Source organism: Carya illinoinensis, chromosome 4, assembly GCF_018687715.1.
Source record: "Carya illinoinensis cultivar Pawnee chromosome 4, C.illinoinensisPawnee_v1, whole genome shotgun sequence".
Taxonomy (NCBI): Eukaryota; Viridiplantae; Streptophyta; class Magnoliopsida; order Fagales; family Juglandaceae; genus Carya; species Carya illinoinensis.
The window spans coordinates 1,566,784-1,586,521 of NC_056755.1; the positions used below are offsets into that span (position 1 = coordinate 1,566,784).

A 19,738-nucleotide genomic window follows, 5' to 3' on the forward strand; every position below is an offset into this window, starting at 1 on the left:
ATTTGCTTTTATTTTAGACTTACATTGGACAATGGCGAGGCAATTGCCAATGCTCTTAAGCAATAAAGGGATTACGGAACTCATGAAGTATCTCACAATTTTTTTTTATACAATTTTTTTTATAAAAACAAGTAAATATGAAATTATATTAAGAAATTAAATTTTTAACTATTTTTTAAAATAATTACGTGATATTTACTCACTTTACAATTGTATTTAACATCGCTCGAATAAAGCCATGTATTTGATCAATCTAATTTACAGTTGATTGTTTTGGAACTCAAATTCTGAAATTTGGTTAAAAATCTCATGACCCAACTCTTAATTCTTTTATATATAGATATAGATAAATGATGGGCTTAATCGAAATCTTAGGACTCTCCTTCTTTGATGCTAACTTGGCATATACGTATCATAATACTGCCTGCCTGCATTAGTTGTGTACCTTTCTTCCGAATGTAATCATGGAGTTTAAATATTCTTATAATTACACCCCATCATCCCCACCATATTAACCAATTAGAATTGAAAAAAAAAGGACAAATATATCATACATTAGCTCTGTTCTTTCTTATGAAAAAGTGAAATTTTCGATTCAGAAGTTATTTTTTCCCTTGTTTCTTGAAGGTGAAAGAAGTTCAGAATTAGGTGGCTCTGAAGTTTGAACCACAAAGTTGATTGCCAAATACCCTGTCCTTAATATCGTACAAAGTGTGTGAAATTTACGTACTCTGCCTCTTCGTGAATTCCAGTAATGTAATAAGTAAATTAATATTATAAAATAATTATTTTAAACTTTTATCAATATTTATTATTTACGACGCAAGATTAATGGGCATGGATACTTTCCCACCACCCACCGCAGGCTAGCTATTGTGTAGGTTGGCCCCCGTTTTCACTCTCTCCAAACAGTCCTAGGCTCCCAGCTGAATTTTCCCACAACCAATAAATACAAACCGACCAGAATTTTCAACCTCCTTAACTATAAAAAGGAATATGTATATTAAAGACGTAAACTTTCAATTAAACCCAGTTCTCTCTCTCCAACGGATGATTCTTCTGTATGAATGTCACATAACGGTCCTCAGAAATGCAAGGGCTCTAAGCAACCAAAAGATTTGTTCAATCCCAGTAGCTGACATGTAATTTTCTCCCCCTGATTTCGCTGTCAATTCCGTCCGGTTCTCTGTAATTAGGTCAAACTTCAACTTCCTTTCGAGTCGGATATCCATGCAAAACTGAAATCTGAGGTGGAACTAGTGCTTTTTTACAGGTAACAGGTCCTTTTTTTGCGTGAAAATTTCAAAGCAGGAATCAGAGTTTCCATGACTTGCTCTGTTTTCTTCTGCGTTTTGCTTCAAAATGAATACAGAGATTGATGGTTTTATTTCATCGATAGCCTTATGGAGTTTGTACCCAAAACCCACTTTTATTTGTACAATATGGATTCTGTAAAAGGGGTTTTCTATCCAAAGATAGTTCTCTTTGCCGGCTTTCTCTTGGCCTCTGTTTCCAGCCTTTGCCTTACTCTGTTCGGTTTCCTGAACAAAGTCTTCCACAGGTATTTCAAAAACTTCTTTTCACTTCCAACATATGCTTATAATTCTTAATATTTAACTAATGATTCTGTTTGCCTTATTTTACAGCGACAAAAAAACTGAAGGAATGTGTTCGCAAAGAAGCAATCAATCTAATTCCAAATGTAATGAGCAAAAAGCGGACTCTGAGGTAGCATTTTCTGGAATTTTTACACATGGTGGTGCAGGGTATGAAACTTTTGCGTCGGAATACCCGGATTACTCAAGCACTCGTTTCCAGGAAAGCAACCGAATTTATTCGAATCATACGGAACCAGAAGCGGAGGCCAAACTAGCGTATTCTGAAAGTGTTGCTAGCAGGGACGCTGGGCACGATGGTTTGGATGCAATAGAGTCGGAACCCCCAAAGTGTGAGTTCAAATTCCGGTTTCCGACTTATGAAGAAATCAGTAGATTGGATAAAGGGAATAGTGAGTCCCTTGGTTTAGATAGTACCGCTCCCCCTACAAACACCAATAAATATGAGTTCTTGTCCGGGAAGTGTTTTAGCCACTTCTTGGAGCCCAAAGCTGTAAGCTTTGCAGTCAAAGAGTTCTATGCCGTTTCCACTAATCATTCGATTGAAAGTGGCGCAAGTCCCGAAAACGATTCTATGCAGCAAAATTCGTTAGAAGAAACTGTTCATGAAAAAGTTTCTGAGACCCCCGTGGTGTCTGAGAAGCTAGAGGGTTGGACGTCTGCTGAGAATTCTCATTCTAGGAGAGAACAATTGGAGGAGTCGAGGAATGATTTTTTGGTCGAAGATAAGTTTCTTTCAGAAAAGGAAGATATTGCTTCAGATTCTGACTTGGACTCTGTTTATTCAAGTTTAGCTAAGAGTCAATTAGTTGCTTTGACCAGCGATTTATTTTTGTCAGAGAAAGATTTCGAGGATACGCACGAAGGAGGGGATGCAGGTTTAACTGAGGAAGACTTGGACTTGGAGGACATGGACTCGCAGAACTTGAATACTGGCTATGGTCCAGAAGACTTTGAAGGGGAAGATAGTAATATTCTGGAAGAACTGCGAAAGCTAGAAGAGTCTGATATGCAGAATTCAGTTAATAGCGAAAGTAGTTCCAAGGATGAAGATTTTGGTGGCAAAGAAGGAAAACAAACGGGCGAAAAACCCAATTCAAACAGTTCATCGGAGTGGGATTCTGAGGATCCAAATGGATTGGAAACCTTGTGGGAACATCAAGATTTGATAGAGCAGCTGAGGATGGAGCTGAAAAAAGTCAGAGCAACAGGCCTGCCCACCATTCTTGAGGATTCCGAGTGTCCAAAGATAATCGAGGATTTAAGGCCTTGGAAGATTGACGAGAAGTTCCAGCATGGAGATCGAATGGGTGAGCTTTACAAGTTATACAAGAGTTACAGAGAACGAATGCGGAAATTCGATATCTTGAATTACCAGAAGATGTATGCGACAGGTCAGTCACCTTTTCCCATTACAGCATTTCTTGTAATTTTTAACTTTTGATCTTCTTAATGAACTTCCACATTTTTTTGTTAATCTTGAACAGAAACTTTTCATAAAAGATTTGTTGGTAAAGCACTAAAGCCTATCCATAATAAAGTAAAACATTCGAGTAATTAACTGACATGATTCACACATCCCCCACCTCTGTCAATTTATGAAGTTGCCGACAAGGACCCACTAAATCTGGTTAGATAGGCATGGGGGAATGATGAATTTTCTCAGATCCCAACCAAGTATTAGAGAGATTTATGTCACCTACTACATTAATATTATTTTCTGGGGAATTTTCTGTTGTTTTTTTTTTTATTCTCTCTTTTTCTTTGAAATTGAAAGAAACGTGCGTGCAGAAGCGTGTATGAATAATTCAAGGAATTCCTTCCGGCAGTTGAATTTTCTGTACTTTTGAAATTAGTTCCATACGAGGAGCAGCCCCGTTCTCTTTAAGCCGTTTATATATTCTATTTGAAAACATTCTAAACGTGTACGCATATAGAACTACCTCATTTTTCTTTATGCTTGAATCCGAAAACAATGGTTTGTTAAAGGTTTACATCCACGTCTTCAGTAAGATCTAGCAAACTGAACTTTCAACTTCGGCCTTAGCACCACCAATTTATTTAATGGACGAGCATATTTTGGAATGAATGAAACTACCTAATTCTATTTTTTGCCTTGCCCCATATATAATACATCTAACACTGATTGTAATGCTCCACCAACCCTTCTCCTGAGTTGATTTCTTTTGTGAATAAACTAGTCTTAAAATGCCGGAGAAGTTGGGTAAAGCATGTGCACGAAATGTTTATATTAGAACCACTTGATCAAAGTCAGTACTTTTGGGTTATGCTCAATGCATCGTTGCCCTATTATCAGAATATTATTTTAGTTCTTATGTGTCTAATCATTCATGATGTCTTTGTAGGTTTTCTGAGGTCGAAGGACCCACTTCAATCGTTTCCAAGCCGCAAATCCTCAGCCCCGGCAATCACATCCATTCTTTCACAAAACCTTTGGCTTCGCAAACACAAAAAGTCAGAATCTGATCCAATGATGAAGTTCATTAGAGACTTGCATAGTGATTTGGAAGTTGTTTATATTGGGCAGTTGTGCCTTTCTTGGGAAATTCTTCACTGGCAATATGAAAAGGCCTTAGAAGTATGGGAGTCTGACCCGTATGGACTACATTCGTACAACGAAGTTGCAGGTGAATTTCAACAGTTTCAAGTGCTTTTGCAAAGATTTATAGAAAATGAACATTTTCAAGGGCCAAGGGTTGAGAATTATGTCAAGAATAGATGTCTTATGCGTAATCTTCTTCAAGTACCAGTGATAAGAGGTGAGAACGCTTGAAACATTGAGATTTTTTATTAAGTTTTGTTTATTTTGAGATATTGAAGTACAAATTGGTAGTTGCTTGCCCCTCATCTTTGATGGTTGGTCCCATTTGACCTTGATGGGGCCATAAGCACCCTTTTAACTGCTTATATCTTGACTTAGTGGACCCAGAAGAATTAAATCAGCATAAACTTACAGGGGACAGAAAGAAAGAAAGGACAGGGAGAGATGATGGTGCAATTACAATTGACATTGTTATAGAGATATTGGAAGAATCGATGAGAATCATTTGGAAATTCATCCGAGCTGATAAAGATGCAAGCAATCGAAGGGACACTCAGGTTGAGCTCCAAGACCCTGCAGATTCAGTGCTTTTGAAGGAAGTTCAAACAGATCTTCAAAAGGTTTAGCTTCTTCAACCATCTTCTACTTGTTTATTTTGCCAAACCCCAAATGCTCGTTCTCTTTTCTAATTTTTTATAAATTGGGAATTCAGAAAGAGAAGAAGCTCAGGGACATGTTGAAGAGTGGAAGCTGCATATTAAAGAAGTTACAAAAGCATCAAGAAGACGGCATAGATCACCATTTCTTCTTCTCTCAGGTTGACATGAAACTTGTGTCGAGGGTCTTGAACATGTCTAGGATAACAACAGACCAACTAGGTTGGTGTCGCTGTAAATTAAGTCAGATTAGTTTTGTGAACCGAAAGATGACCATAGAACCAACCTTCTTGCTTTTTCCATGTTGAAAGTATTAGCTTTGTCGGGCACTTACATGTACATAAATAGAGATCATCTCCAATAACAATTCTGGCAAAGTTCTTGCCATCTTTCACTTCAAGATCCGGAGCCTTGATTTATTTATGTAGTTGCTATTGCTTCCGTTATAAATTCTGCAAGAAGAGCAATCCATGGTAGAACAGAGATGTGGGTTCAGAGGCCCCCACTATGACCTACCAATTTCGCGTCTTTTGTCAGTCATTTCTCAAAGTTTAATCACAACAATAATTATGATGTGATGAAGAAGAATTTATGGACATGAAGAACTCAGCTTCTGATTTTGAGTTTTTAAGTATTTATGATCTGTATTCCCAATTTCCCGATATAAATTGTCCTTTTAAGTTCTGGATGTGGGTAAAAGGGAAAACAAATAAAAAAAAAAAAAAAAGTTATGAGAAATTGTCACATTCCTTTAGTTTGGTAGCATTCTTTTAGTGTCTATTCTAACTTGTATTTTGTATATTGATAATGTGACGGACCCTCCTTATGGTTTGTAATTTATTTCCCATATATATATAAACAAGCTTGCTTAGAAAAAAAAAAAAAAAAAAAAAAAAAGAGATATAGAGAGAGCAGAGATTTTCTTGGACTTGGATTTTAGAAAATTTTCTACCTGAAAATATACCAAGAATGTATTAAATTTTCCATTACCTACTCAGCACAATCGATGTCGAGTGATTCATGAGTAAAAATAATATTTTGTTATTTATTATCTCCACATTATATATTAATATGTGAGTTATTATTTTTATATTTATATTTAAATATTTATATATTTATTTAAATAAAATAATAAATTGGCGTGTGAACAAATGAAGAATTTTTCAAATAAAAATGTTAGGAGAAGAAAAACTATAAAAATCTTAAAATAAGGGCGTGTTTGGTCCGTCTTGCAAATGAAAAAACTTTTGCTGTTACCCTTAACATTTCACATAATCCCAGCCGTCAATAACCCAAACTCAACAGAACCGTCAGATCTAGGGCTTCGTAGTTCCTAAACCCTATTTATACGCTTCCTTCATATTATTGGCTTCTTTTGGCCTTTCGTTGCACAGACCAAGTACACATAGCAGCAGCGTCTCGCACAGACAGTGCCTGAAAATGGTGCAGCGGCTCACTTATCGCAAGCGCCACAGCTACGCCACCAAGTCCAACCAGCACCGGGTCGTCAAGACCCCTGGTAAAACCATTTCACTCTGCGACGAATTGTTTCTTTTAAGATCTACCTGTGTTTTTTTTTTCCCCTTCTTTTAGAATTGAAATTTTTAATCTTTTGATATGGGTTTGCGGTTTTTCTTCGATTTAAGGTGGCAAGTTGGTGTATCAGACCACCAAGAAGAGGGCAAGTGGCCCCAAGTGCCCAGTCACTGGAAAGAGAATCCAAGGGGTATGTAACGTTTGTGGTTCATATTGCTTCTATTTGTTTAACAGAGCTTGCCGAGCTCATCTTGGAGTCTGGAGTCTATGCCTAATGTGGCAATTTGTGAAATCACAGTTGGCGAATGTCTTTTTAGATGTCGTAAATACGCACATCTTGCTGTTTGTGAATATTTGCAATTACGGTGATGTTTTGATCAGGGGAGGGGAGTTGTGATTACTTTTAGATGGTTAGAGATGCGGCTGGGTGTTCTGATATTAGTTGTAGCTACTGCTTCGTTAAAAAATGGGTTTGGCTTGGATATATTTACAATTCTCTGATGGATGTGATAATCCGTGAAGACATTATTATGAACGTGCTCGTTGTTCCTCCATTTTCTTTTGTCTAATTTTTTAAAACTAATCTCTTACATTATGTGTGAAATGTTTGTCTATGTCAGTGAGAGGGAAAGATGCACATTTGTTAGTTATTGTGGGGATCTGGATTGTTATAGTGGTATGCAAACATCATAAACCATGATACACCATACAAGTTTATATGTGATTAATGAAAAAGTCAAATAGTTCTTTTTAGAGTTTTACTTAACCAAGTGCCCCCCCCCCCCCCCCCCCCCCCCTTCTCTTTCTCCTTCTTTCTCTCCTGTATATTTCTGTTGGAGAATTTTATTATGTCTTCAATCTGCAGATAATTCTTTCTATGTCACATTTCTCTCTGCACCTTCTGAATTTTATAATCATGCTCGTTAAAAGTTACGTTGATTGTATCTATGATTAAATTAAATCGTGTACAATTGTTCTCTCTTTCAGATTCCTCACCTGAGACCTGCTGAGTACAAGAGGTCTCGATTGTCAAGGAACCGAAGGACTGTGAATCGGGCCTATGGTGGTGTACTTTCTGGAGGTGCTGTTAGGGAGAGGTATTTTGCCTTGAACTGGCACTTAAAGGTTCTTTTTCTTCTTGAAAGTGATTAGAGCATGTTCCTAGAGAATTTATTTGCTTTTGTAGGATAATTCGAGCCTTCTTGGTGGAAGAGCAGAAGATTGTGAAAAAGGTGTTGAAAATCCAGAAGACGAAGGAAAAACAAGCATCTAAGAGCTGAAACAAGTGGGAAATAAATCAAAAAGAAATTTGAGTTCATGAAATATGCGAGTTGAGATAAATTTTGAATTAGGTTGATGTTGATGAAGTGTTGAATGGGTTTTAGTCTTTCTTCAATCTGATGACAAATCATTTATGTGGTATTGTTTTATGAGAACTTGCTCTTTAATGACATGGCCTTATGGTTTTATTTGTCTACTTAAATTTCTGAATTTGAGATGTATTTCTATTTGTTGCCCATCATTGTTGCACCACATTGGAATTTACAAACTTGTTGCTCCGGATTGACGGTGTCAATTGAATATTGACATGCTAACAGATAAGATGAAGTTGTGCTGCAGATGGGGTTCAATATTTGGAAGAAAAAATAAACAAAAAGGCACAAGGAAAATGTAGCGAGTAATCCATTGCCCAAGAAAACGAGAGAAATGAGCCACTGTCGATGTGAGAAATGAGCCATTTTTTTGTCAATGAGCCATATTGTAGTCAATTTTGAAGAAGAGTCCGTCGAGATACAGTCCCACAAACTTGCCCCATTTGAATAGAAGAAGTCTTTTATGCTACCATATTTCATCATTATAACTTTTTTAAATTTTCACATAAAATATAATAAATAATTTAAAATTTTCAAATTTTAAAAAAATAATAATATTAAAAAAATATTCTAATAATATTTTATTCAACTTTCAAGTCTCATCTCAACTCATTTGATTTCAGTACTCGCGTACACTTCCTACAGTCTTTATCTAAGTCAGTTTATTTGTAATGACCAAAACATTCTTGCAATTAGGGTTGTACAAGAAGTCGTAAAACCGATCAGGATCGACTCAGACTCGCTGCCGAAGCATGGAATCGGCCGAAATCGATGTAGAACCGATCGGTCGACAGTAAAATTAAGTCAAAATCGATGTCGGCCAATTCGGTCCAGGTTTGAGTCTGGATTGGACTGTTGAACCGACCGAATAGATATCTTATATATATATTTTTATATATTTTACATAAAACAACGTCGTTTCAATGAAGTCATAAGTGAAACGATATTGTTTAAAATGTATTGAGGAGGAAAAAAAAAATTAAGATTAAAACGACATCAGCAGCGTTTCAATTTAGGTTTAATCCCCTCATTTCTTCTTCTTCTTCTTCTCCTTCTTCTTCTTCTTCTTCTACCTCTCTCTCTCTCTCTCTCTCTCTCTCTCTCTCTCTCTCTCTCTCTCTCTCTCTCTCTCTCTCTCTCTCTCTCTCTCTCTCTCTCTCTCTCTCTCTCTCTCTCTCTCTCTCTCATCGCGATTCACATCTCTAATTCTCCATTTTTCAGTTTCGAGCCACTCACAACTCCGATGGGACACCGAAGATCGATCGATATCACGCCGAAATCAACGTCATTGGTTTCCTCCCCCTTTATCGGCCAATTGTATCCTTGTTTTTTGAATGTTGGTTGAGTTTCAGTTTTTCCAAAAAACTGAATCAAATAAATCGGTTTTCACCCCTACTTGCAGTGACCAAAATTAAATTCCCTCTCTCCCGAGTTCTGCCCAGCATTCCCTTTCTCTCAAGTTCTGCCTAGCTTGCGTTTTAGCTCGTGCTATACAAAATTTCTCTTTGATTTCGAGTTACAGCTTCGTCTGTCGGCGTTGACTGAATCTCTTTTCCTCCACAACCGTCAGTTTTCAGCTCGAGTGTTGTTAGCATAGCTTTCATCCTCCCACTCTTGTTCTTGGTCCTCCCCACAGTTCTTGGTCCTCCCCACAGCGCCACACTGTATTTAGAATTATTCTTCCATCCATGAAACTTTCAAAGCTCAATAAGCCACAAAGAGTCAAAGAGGAAATAAAATTGACTTGGTAGCAAACTTATGGTTTGATACCCAAACTCAAACTATTTCATCTCATATAATCATTACAACTTTTACATATTTTTACATAAAATATAATAAATAATTCATTTTTTCAAATTTTAAAATAAAATTAATATTAAAAAATTATATTATAATAATATTTTATTCAACTTTTAACAAAATATTTCATCTAAACTTTCTAACCAAACTAGGCTTGTTGAAGTTGGAAAGCTGATCCCATGAGCTTCGTTTGAGTGCTTTTGTCATTGAGTATTGGTATCATTATGTGACTTTTGTTAATGGAAAGATCTAGTTGTATGCATAACTGTGTACTAATATGTGCACTAATCTAATGTAATTGATTAAAAAGTAGATTTTATTGAAAAAAATGCTAATTTAAATTTTGAATATAAATGAATCAGTATTGGTACGCAGATTAGTATACGACTTTGCTTATATGCATCAAAACTCTTTGTTTTTGTTAATAATATTTAAGCGGCTTTGAAAATTGCCCTCGCAGATGGGCTCCAAATCTCTTCTTCCCCTTCACAACTATCAAGCTTGTCGGACTATGTCCTCCCCCCCCCCCCCCCCCCCCCCCCCCCAAAAAAAACAAAAGAAAACCTTCCAAGGGTCGTCTCCTCTACGCACATTTTAATTGCAAGTCATTTTTAGTCCCAAAATTTTAATGAAACCAATTGTTAAATTGTTTATTACATTTTGTATGAGAATTTGTTAAAATTGTAATAATGAGATGAGATGAAATACTTTCCAAATCTAAATAGGACTATAATCTAACACAAATTGGCAATGAAGAGCTCCCATTATAGTAGGTACGCCACTAAGGTATGGTTTGAAAGATGAGATAAGATGGTTTTACATTAAAATTAAAAATTGAATAAAATTTTATTAAAATATTTTTTTAATATTATTATTATTTTAAAATTTTAAAAAATTGAATTATTTATTATAATTTACATAAAAATTTAAAAAAATTATAATAATAAAATAAAATACTTTTCCTATCCGAACATGGGGTAAATCATTCCAGACAAGTGACGTGGGATTTCTCATGACTTCTTTCAAATATTGAACTTCTCCGATTTACATTTTCCATACAAACACAGAGAGAGATCCTAAACGAGGACTGTAGGGAGATTGATGTGAAGAAATGATTTGACTAATTTAGCGCCTATCAAATCGACTTGAACATGTTTTTATGGAAAATAATAGGATTATTACTCTTTTATTAGTCATTTATTACTTTTTTTGTATTTAATTTTGTTTTAATTTTTTATTTTATAGTTAAAAAATTAATTATTAATAAAATTATATATATTTTTTTACTCGCTAAATATGTTAAAATGATACTTAAAAGAAAATGATAAAAAATAAAAAAATTCCTAATACTATCTATTTACATAAGGAAAAGATTGTCAAGAATGGGATTCGAACCCATGCCCTTTCGGACCAGTACCTGAAACTGGCGCCTTAGACCAACTCGGCCATCTTGACTATTTTATTGAGACCGTCACTTTTAATTCTCATCAATAAACAAAGCTGCTATTTTTTTTTTTTTTTTAATAAAAATAGAATCTATTCAAATTCTAAATTTCTAAGGTTAGACAAAAGAAGAATATTATTCATCACACACCAAATATAATTTTTTTTACTTACCAAATATATGGTATATAGATGATGAGTAGAAAAATTCTTTTAGTTAAGCAAGAATTAAAAAAAAAAAAATCAAGTGTGATGTATGATGTAGAGATGATGAGTAGAAGGACTCAAGACAGAAAAATATAAACTGAATACTACAAAATCTATTACAAGTCTTTCAAATAACATTAAGGTTTGAGTAATGAGTTGAGATAAGATGAGTTGAGAGTGTTTTTTTAATCCAAATGAGGAATGCTCAATTGTAGGTCTTAAAATTCAATCAAACTTAGGTTAGGTTTGGATTGTGAGTTGAGATAAAATTTGAATAAAATATTATTAAAATAATATTTTTTAATATTATTATTATTTTAAACTTTAAAATAATTAAATTATTTATTGTATTTTGTATGAAAATTTATAAAAATTATAATAAACAGATAGAATGAAGGGATGGAATGAGAACCCCTCTCATTCCAAATCGAGTGAGTGTCGTAGAACTCGACGACCAGAGAACACGGGGCTCCCCATCCTTGTTCTCCCCATGATCCACTGTCACCTGATTTGCCATCCGCTCTTACGATTTTGGCTTAGATATTGATTTTTAGGCTGATGACTACAATGTGTATAGAATTATGCACTTCTATTATCTAGAACGCGCAGTCAAGTTATTCAACCTTAATACATCCCTTAACCCAGATTCTCGAAGGGCACATTTTCCTTTTTTTATGGCTGGCTCGAGGTCGGTTGCGATTCCGTGTTTGAACATTTCCTCAGCCTTTTTTAAATTGATTAATTTCTCTTAGTCTTAATTTCCATCAAACCTCTGATTATTCCTTTTGATGGTTGTACATGTCTTGGTGATTTTACATCCTATATGCCATTCTGTGCATGCTTTAGAAAAAGGAAAAAACTGTTAAGTACTGTAAACTCTGCGTATGACTAAAGAAAAAGAAGAAAAAGAGAGAAAATGATCAAAAGAAACAACACAACTTAAAATGTATAAATCGAATATATGGAACTGTACAATCACATGGTAAACAGAGTTACCTTCTTAAATGGCAACATAATTCTCCCTAGGTATATAATATGGTCTCCAAAGTTTTATTTTTGTTTTTTTTCCGAGTATATCATTCATTTGTGGAATGGTTAGTGGACATCTCAAGACTAGGACAAGGTGGCGAATCCCATGGCACATTAGGCTTCCAATCATCATTTGAAGGCAAACTGAAGGGAAATCCAATTGATTGGACCGTTCCCCACTGGTTATTGAGGGCTGCATCTGGGTTCTTCCTGAGGCCTGCCTCATGATCTTCTCCTGCGCCCATGTGGCCTTGCATCTCCTGATGCAAACCGAGTGAGAAGCCACTGAACTGCTGTTGTGACCCTTCAAAGTCTAAAGTCCCAGAGGCATCAGTCACATCACCTAAGGGAGAGTTCAAAAGCATGGAGGTAGAATCAACTGTACACTTGGTGGGTCCTGACACATTTAGTGGTGAGAACGGGAAGCCACTGGGAAGTTCTCCATTAGAAACATGGAATAGAGGAGGCCTAGAGACCGTATGATTAATGGGCTTATAAGAGAGAATGTCGGAAGTAGAGAAACAGGCAGCAGAGGTTTGCTGCAAGTCATTTTTAGTGCAAAACTGCATGGCCGGCCCAGTTTCAGTCGTGCAATTAGAGATGTTCTCTGATCTGAACTGACTGTAGTGTTTACCCTGAGTGAGCATATCAGTTGCCAAAGTTTCTGGCAGTGAAGATACCCAAGACTGAGAAAGAGTCCTTTGAGCCATGGAGTTCGTTTTCTTAAATATCCTGCATATTGCCCATGAATCATGTTTCTCCAATGAGAAAACAAGGAGTTAGTGTAAAAGATATAAAACTCAGTGAAGAAATAGTTGGAAATGGGGAATTACGTAGCATGCACTTACATTTGCAGTTATGTTTTTGTCTAAGAACTTGGGTGGTGCTGATTCTGAGAGAGAAGGTAGCCGAAATTCATGCATCATCCAATCGGTTTTTATCCCCTTGGCTGCTCTGCCCCTGTAGAAGACGAGTGACTTCTTCAAACCGATGCATTTGGTGCCCTCAGAGGAGTAAATAGGCCGGTCAGTTCCGGTGGCCTTCCAGAACCCTGCTCCAGTAACTCGATTTGGCCGTGCACTGTTCCTGTATTTTCGGTCCCTCGGACAGTAGAAATACCACTCTTTCTCCCCAGTAGCCGCCACCTCTTTTGAAGGAAACATAAAATTAGACATGATGGGTTACTCGGGAAGTTTACTAATCATCAAAAGTACTAGCCACAATGTGAATAAAGAATCAAGGCTTCTGAAAGATTATCCTTAAAAGGTTTCAGGAAGAAGGACAAGATCACAGAACTCAAAATATGCTTTTCAAGAATATGGTGGCAGACAGTCGTGCAAAGTTCAGTAACAAATGTTGAACTTTTGTATGTTTTTCTGAACAATACATGGGACTGATTTACATTTCATAGCTACAGAAACAGCTTAACTGCAATAATAAAATATAATTTTCTAGGAAAAGAAAAGGAGGAAAATTTCCATGTACTCATGTCGCTAGGCATCTAAAACAAGAGAAGAAATCAATGAACAGAGGAAAACTTCCTTTTGCAACCTAAGTTACCTAACCCAACCAAAATAAACAAGTCAGACAAAGATATCATGGAGTGGGAATGAACTATATATCTTACTTGGTAGATCCCACGGATCGTACTTGTAGATATCTACTTGCTTAATTAGCTCAATTGGAAGAGGTCGCCGCTGAATCTTTGTCTTGAGATAGAACCCAACAAGTTCCTCGTCTGTGGGATGAAAACGAAAACCGGGCAACATCACATCATCAACCTTATCAACAATATCGTTCGTCTCATCCATTTCCTCTTCTTTAACAAAATATAAAAATCTTGACGGAGTTCAAAACGCGAAATATGCACTAAATTCTGATTGAACCAAACATTGAAATTGGTCTTTATCGCTTCTGCTGAAATGCAAACCAAAAGCAGGCTTTGTACTGTCAATGCAAACAGTGTAACAGCTCAAGCTTTGAGGCAGTACTAAATTATGAGCACAAAGGAGAACTAAGTTTCACTTAGTTCAAAGCCATTTATGCTTCCTGAAAAGGGGTCTGCTTCCGAAGCTTTGGCCGCCCTTTCAGGGTGACTAATGCAAAATGTATTTTTCCACGAAAAATCTTAATGATTTACCAAGAAGAAGCTGAAGCAACAGCCGGAAAGGACCCAAGTTAGCAAATGGACTTATTAATCGAAGTTCTCACTTGAACTCCATATATGGGGGAGTGGGAAAGGGGGTGGTTTTAACTCCAAATTAAGGATCTCGAGGACTATTAAATCAGCAGCTTTCATGAATATTAAAAACTGAAATTGTTTTCAGACTTCCTAATTCCTTATCTTCAATTATCACAGAAACGTCTCCATTTTAATCTTCAGGAAAATGGAATAGGACAAGGCAGATTTCCTATGACATATACTAATAATTTTTTCTTCCCTTTAAAATATTTTTCCTTCTTTTGTTGATTTTTGTAAACAATAGGATGGATTAACTTCCAATATAAACAAGCTAAAAGGTATACTCACTCTTGAGATTCTAGCAAAATCCATTGAGGAAATTATAAAACTTCAATTTCATGGATCCAAAAAAATGCCATTTCTATTCCAATGTTTTCTCCTCTGAGCTTCTATTCCCTTTCATTGCCTCTGCCACAATATGAACACGTGACATGTCAGATTAGATGTTTTGGATAATTGAAGATTCCCGGCCTTGAACGAGTGAATTAGGCGATGTTTGGTTTTTCATATCAAACTAATCATTGATATCTTTTATTTTTTTAAATTTTCATAAAAAAGTTAAACTCATCTTAACCCACTTCATATATTTAAATACAAATCTCAATATATTTATATTCAAACACATCTCAATGAGATTCATAAAATATTATTATTTACAGATCAACTTAGGACTAGTGTTCCTTTAGAATTATTTAAAAAAAAAAAGGTGTTCTTTCGGAAATGCATCTAGAATTTATATTCCGAGGTATACTGGAATATGTAATGGAAAGGTTAGGCAAACAGTAGTACTGCTTAAGGCTGAAATTAGACAGATAACCAAACAGTAAGAAAACAGCAGATCAGCTACTCATGTGTTAGGTTTGACTAACATTGATCATGCCATGCATGCATCTGATATCATAATTTTTTTCCTTCTTTTGACAAGCTTTGGATCATAATTCGTATTCAGATGGATAAAATTAATTGAAGATAATGATTTGGATTTTAGTTTTTAGTTTAAACTATAAAATATGAAAAGTCCAAAATTTTTCACAATTAATGAAATATGTGAATATTGTTATATATAATTGAGTAAATGCTTAAATGGTTAAAGTAAAAATGGCGAAACAAAAAAAATAGATAGATAAATAAAAGTAAATTAAACACAATTGGGATTGACTATCGATTCGAGCTCAATATTCCTAAAGATAAACCAGCCTTTAATTTTATACTATACATACAATTAGCTAGGATTAAGAAATAGGTGAAGATCATCTTCGAGTCAAATGGCTCAAATGGCTAACTGGGAACTCCCAATCCAGTACTAGACTCCCAAAATACAGCCCTCGCGTGAAGGCTTTCTTGTCTGTTCCTTAACCTAGGGCTTGGAAACCCAACCATGCATGCCACTCAAGTTGAAAAATGGGTCAAACTCTTCTAGCCAAAATAAAAGCATTAATGTAACCTCTTTCTTTGTGAAACATTTACTGTAATTGGAGTGGTGGTGCTTGGCTACTTTCGGAGGTTTAATCGATAATCGATGCATGATGGTGGGTGTAATGATTAGCTCTGTGCGGGTTTGGATGGAGTGTGAGGGGTAGTTTGGAATGCATGTGTGAATATAGCAATTTGTGGTGGTTGATGGATGTGGATAGGTTATAATAATATAGAATTTCTACATTAAATTGAAGAGATCAATTCCGATGCCTTGATTAATTAGAATCAGGTCTTCGGATTACTCGTGCTTTCAGTGTAGTATAAAGTAGCCCCATCGATCTCATGATCATGGAAAAAAGGTTGAGGGCGATCTCTTGGAAATTAAGCAACCTTCCTTCATTCTCCTTTTTGTTCTTTTTTGGTTGAGATATGAGGAAAGGTGTCCAATCCAAATGGACAGAAAAGGATTGGGAATTTGTATTCTACTGCCACATTATTGGGAAATTAAATATATTCATATCAGATTGCTTGTGAAGTTTAACGTTCTATATATATATAATATAAATTAATGTAGTGTTTGCGAATTGGAAGCATATTGAAGTTAAAAAAAGACAACACGGAAACAAAATTGGAGTCCACAACAATACATTAAATTTATAAAAACCAAAGCACATTTCTTTTATTTCAATTTATTTAAAATATATTTTATTCAGTATCTCAAAATAAGAGAATTACTACATACACAAAGAAATTATACAAAATAAAATCACAAACTGACGTGATTTCATGAAATCGTTATATCTATTTTATAATAAAAATAATTTTATAATTTGACGTACCATATCAATTAAGTCACATCAATTTATAAATTTATTTTTGTATAATCTTTTTGTAATTAAAATATTTTCATATGAGTTAATATGATTCTCATTGCTCCAAAACTGAAGTAAAATCTTGTTTCTATCTGAATGTGACAATTGGATGGTTATTATATGATTTTTTTTTTTTTTCCTGAGGTTGACTTATTAAAGTTTTGTCCTTTAATCACAATATCTAAGTTGAATATATATACAGATGATCATGAGCACTACTGCACACTCTTAATCTCAATGCAAGTACAAAACAAACGACATTAACAGATGCAGAGGAATAGCACCGAGACAGGAACACAAACATCATCGCTCGTCTCCATCAACCTTGCAAAACTCCATGTTCAATTCACACCTATTCATACTCAGAACTCGGATTGTTCGATGAGATCAAATTGTTGGCCTGCAAACGTTAAGAGTAAAATATCCAGTAAATGCTTAAACGGTAGATGACTTTGCCAATTTTAAAGAGAGAAAGAAATAGAAAAAGCTTGATTTTAGCATGATATGAATAATGATATGCAGATCTTGAATACATGATGCTCACAAGCAAAGGGTAATCGAGAGAATAGGAGCACAGTTATTTTCCTTTTATACAGAAAAAGGTAGATGAAATAATAATAATACCTTATAAAAATCAATATATCTATATACCCTGCCATAGTGCCACGAACTCTTTAATTTCCTTTATTAGTTACTTTGGGCAGTTCAACATGATTTTCACCGCCTAGCCTGCTTTCAAAATCATCAAGATCGACTACGTTATCCCCCACATGATCATCGTTATCGCACACTTTGTACAGCTCTGCTTTGCTTTGAAACTAGAATTGATTATCTCAAGGTTCTTAAATTCTATCTTAACCCAAGAAAAAACGAATAGAGTTATCATGAATCACACATCGTTTTCCAACACCAGAATCGATAATCGCATGATCTTTAGCTAGATCTGATATGCATACATGTATAACCTTAGGCTTAATTCTCATGCTAATTTCTCTCCCTGGACTGAAACTAAAGTCTCCACATAATTTATAACCTGTAAAGAATGTGGAATGTCCCCTTTAACGTGAAGATTCTTAATCTGTTTGCAATCGAGGTTACAAGAGACTAATTCTCCATTGTCATCTACCAGAAGAAATTGACCATTCTTCCCAAATCCCAATGGCCTGTTGACTCCTGAAACGGGTCCAATCTTAAACCGCTTAGTCCATGACTCCTGGACGCCGTACTCACACATCACCCATATATCAAAGCTTTTCTCCGTTCCTTCCACCAGACGAATAATCAAAGCGATGGAATCGTTCAATACAGCAATACTCTTCTCAATCTTCACATCCCAAAGACTGCCCAGATCAGGCAACGGCATCAATCGAAACACCTCCTCGCTCATGTCAAAGGCTAGGATGGATTTACACAGCAGCCAATGATAAGCTCCTTGCAGGTACAGCTCGGAACAGAAACTGCCGGGCCTGCCCCACCGACTCGGATAAACTTTCAAAACCGGGTCGATTTTTCTCCAGGAATCAGTCCTTAGGCTGTATACCTCGATCAGGAGAGGGTAGAGTGGGCCGTGAACCTCCCAGATGTACACCGTCCTTACCAGCTTGTAGTCATCAGCTTTGGGATCATAACCAAACCCAAGACCCTGGACATCGTAGTCCGCCTGTGGTGGACAACATATAGGACGTGCAGGGAGGACCTTAAACTCTCTCATGGCTGGGTTCCAGAAGATGATGTTTCCATCAAAGCGGTCATTGTAGAGACAGACTATGCCATTGATGCAGGCACGCAAAATGTACAAATTTTGCGAGTTCTCGTGCTTGAAAAACGGAAGATAACCCAGATTGAGCGGCACGTCAAGCACCTCATGATCATCGTGACTGTGATCTGGGATCAAGGAAAGCACCACATTCTTTCTGGTGATTTGGTCCTGCAGGCGCTTGACGAGCAGAAATGCATTCGTACCGGTTCGACGTGAACGATGGAGGTGATGAGCAACGAAAGTAGGGCTTTGGATGAAAGCGCACCAAGATTTGCTCACGCACATGAATCGTTTCAGAGATTTCACTGGAAGCCTGGAGAGCATGTCCTCCACCAGATACTCGGGTATATGAATATCGGACATTTCCATTTCCATTTCAGAATTCACGATGAATCTTGCATGCAAGTGTTTTTTTTTCCTTCTGTTTTGTGTGCATTTATGCATACATTTATATCAAGTTATATTAGTTATATATGTTAAAATACACTTTCAAATTTTTTATTGTTTTGACTGAGTTTTCTTTGGAGAACTTGGCAAAATCATGCTTTGGTCTTTGAGAATTTTTGTCATTTTTGACTCGGTTTTCTTTGGCGAGGTTGGAAAATAATGCTGTGGCCGTCCAAGAATTTATTAATTGCTTTTAAAATTTTTGACAGAAACGATATATCCGCGTAGATTTTGTCCAAAGAATTCCTAGTCAGATCTAATTAAAAATTATATAATAAAGACTTCTACTCCTCGTCTTTATACTATTCACCACATATAATTTTTTTTTCTTTTACCACATGAATGGTATATAGATAAAAATTAAAATAAATTAGTTATTTTAAAATGAATAAAATTAAAAATTAAAATAAGAAAAAATTCTTCTTACAAACGAGTTTACGTATCAAATTACGCACAGTAATATATAAGGCATTTATTTAATAAAATAGTATAAATTGAAAATGTAAATCATTTTTATAAAATAGAGGACATTTTCTTTTCTTAATTTTATTTTATTATTTTATATTTTTAATAAAAAAATCATTGGCAGGCAATTTAGTGCGTCAAATCGCTTGTACCTAATAAGACGAAAAAATAAGTATAATGTAAATGTTTGAAGATGATAGACGGTAAGATTTTTATATAATATAATAAAACGGCCCAATATGGCAAATCAATGCAAGCCTAATTACTAAGCCCAGATTCTCAAGCCCAACTATCGAACCCAGCTACTCGAGCCC

General features: G+C 35.7%; 4 protein-coding genes and 1 non-coding gene across 7 annotated transcripts; 2 read left to right on the top strand and 3 right to left on the bottom strand.

The window, feature by feature from the left end:
- The first annotated feature begins 939 nt into the window (after positions 1-939).
- On the top strand, positions 940-5,235 carry LOC122307292. 3 transcript variants are annotated; one of them, XM_043120072.1, is made up of 6 exons: positions 940-1,142; positions 1,261-1,561; positions 1,647-3,010; positions 3,983-4,396; positions 4,558-4,799; positions 4,892-5,235. In XM_043120072.1, exons 2-6 carry the CDS (start codon positions 1,404-1,406, stop codon positions 5,141-5,143), a joined length of 2,430 nt encoding a protein of 809 aa, XP_042976006.1. In that variant the 5' UTR covers positions 940-1,142; positions 1,261-1,403; the 3' UTR covers positions 5,144-5,235. The 3 variants fall into 3 exon arrangements, with proteins under 3 accessions (XP_042976006.1, XP_042976005.1, XP_042976007.1); XM_043120071.1 differs by having other exon boundaries at positions 1,274-1,561; XM_043120073.1 differs by having other exon boundaries at positions 947-1,561; positions 4,594-4,799.
- Positions 5,236-6,191: 956 nt separating this feature from the next.
- On the top strand, positions 6,192-7,854 carry LOC122307294 (60S ribosomal protein L34). The gene is made up of 4 exons (XM_043120074.1): positions 6,192-6,354; positions 6,482-6,561; positions 7,359-7,468; positions 7,558-7,854. Exons 1-4 carry the CDS (start codon positions 6,276-6,278, stop codon positions 7,649-7,651), a joined length of 363 nt encoding a protein of 120 aa, XP_042976008.1. The 5' UTR covers positions 6,192-6,275; the 3' UTR covers positions 7,652-7,854.
- A 3,064-nt stretch (positions 7,855-10,918) lies between these two features.
- TRNAL-CAG lies at positions 10,919-10,999 on the bottom strand. Its single transcript has one exon. It is a non-coding gene; the product is annotated as a tRNA-Leu (tRNA).
- A 1,241-nt stretch (positions 11,000-12,240) lies between these two features.
- Positions 12,241-14,052, bottom strand: LOC122306568 (protein FEZ-like). The gene is made up of 3 exons (XM_043118989.1): positions 13,851-14,052; positions 13,057-13,370; positions 12,241-12,981 (listed from the first exon to the last, which is right to left on the bottom strand). The coding sequence occupies exons 1-3, from the start codon at positions 14,032-14,034 to the stop codon at positions 12,271-12,273; spliced, it is 1,209 nt and encodes a 402-aa protein (XP_042974923.1). The 5' UTR covers positions 14,035-14,052; the 3' UTR covers positions 12,241-12,270.
- Positions 14,053-17,411: 3,359 nt separating this feature from the next.
- LOC122308097 (F-box/kelch-repeat protein At3g06240-like) lies at positions 17,412-18,934 on the bottom strand. The gene has a single exon (XM_043121271.1). The coding sequence runs from the start codon at positions 18,885-18,887 to the stop codon at positions 17,733-17,735; it is 1,155 nt and encodes a 384-aa protein (XP_042977205.1). The 5' UTR covers positions 18,888-18,934; the 3' UTR covers positions 17,412-17,732.
- Between the last annotated feature and the right edge of the window lie 804 nt (positions 18,935-19,738).

Coding starts and splice junctions, on each gene's coding strand:
- LOC122307292 (XM_043120072.1), top strand. CDS start 1,404: ATGGAGTTTGTACCCAAAACCCACTTTTATTTGTACAATATGGATTCT. Junction 4,397..4,557: donor TCAAGTACCAGTGATAAGAG/GTGAGAACGCTT, acceptor ATCTTGACTTAG/TGGACCCAGAAGAATTAAAT. Junction 4,800..4,891: donor TTCAAACAGATCTTCAAAAG/GTTTAGCTTCTT, acceptor TTGGGAATTCAG/AAAGAGAAGAAGCTCAGGGA.
- LOC122307294 (XM_043120074.1), top strand. CDS start 6,276: ATGGTGCAGCGGCTCACTTATCGCAAGCGCCACAGCTACGCCACCAAG. Junction 6,355..6,481: donor CCGGGTCGTCAAGACCCCTG/GTAAAACCATTT, acceptor CTTCGATTTAAG/GTGGCAAGTTGGTGTATCAG. Junction 6,562..7,358: donor CTGGAAAGAGAATCCAAGGG/GTATGTAACGTT, acceptor TCTCTCTTTCAG/ATTCCTCACCTGAGACCTGC.
- LOC122306568 (XM_043118989.1), bottom strand. CDS start 14,034: ATGGATGAGACGAACGATATTGTTGATAAGGTTGATGATGTGATGTTG. Junction 13,371..13,850: donor CGATCCGTGGGATCTACCAA/GTAAGATATATA, acceptor TTCCTTCAAAAG/AGGTGGCGGCTACTGGGGAG. Junction 12,982..13,056: donor CAAATGTAAGTGCATGCTAC/GTAATTCCCCAT, acceptor TTCTCATTGGAG/AAACATGATTCATGGGCAAT.
- LOC122308097 (XM_043121271.1), bottom strand. CDS start 18,887: ATGGAAATGGAAATGTCCGATATTCATATACCCGAGTATCTGGTGGAG.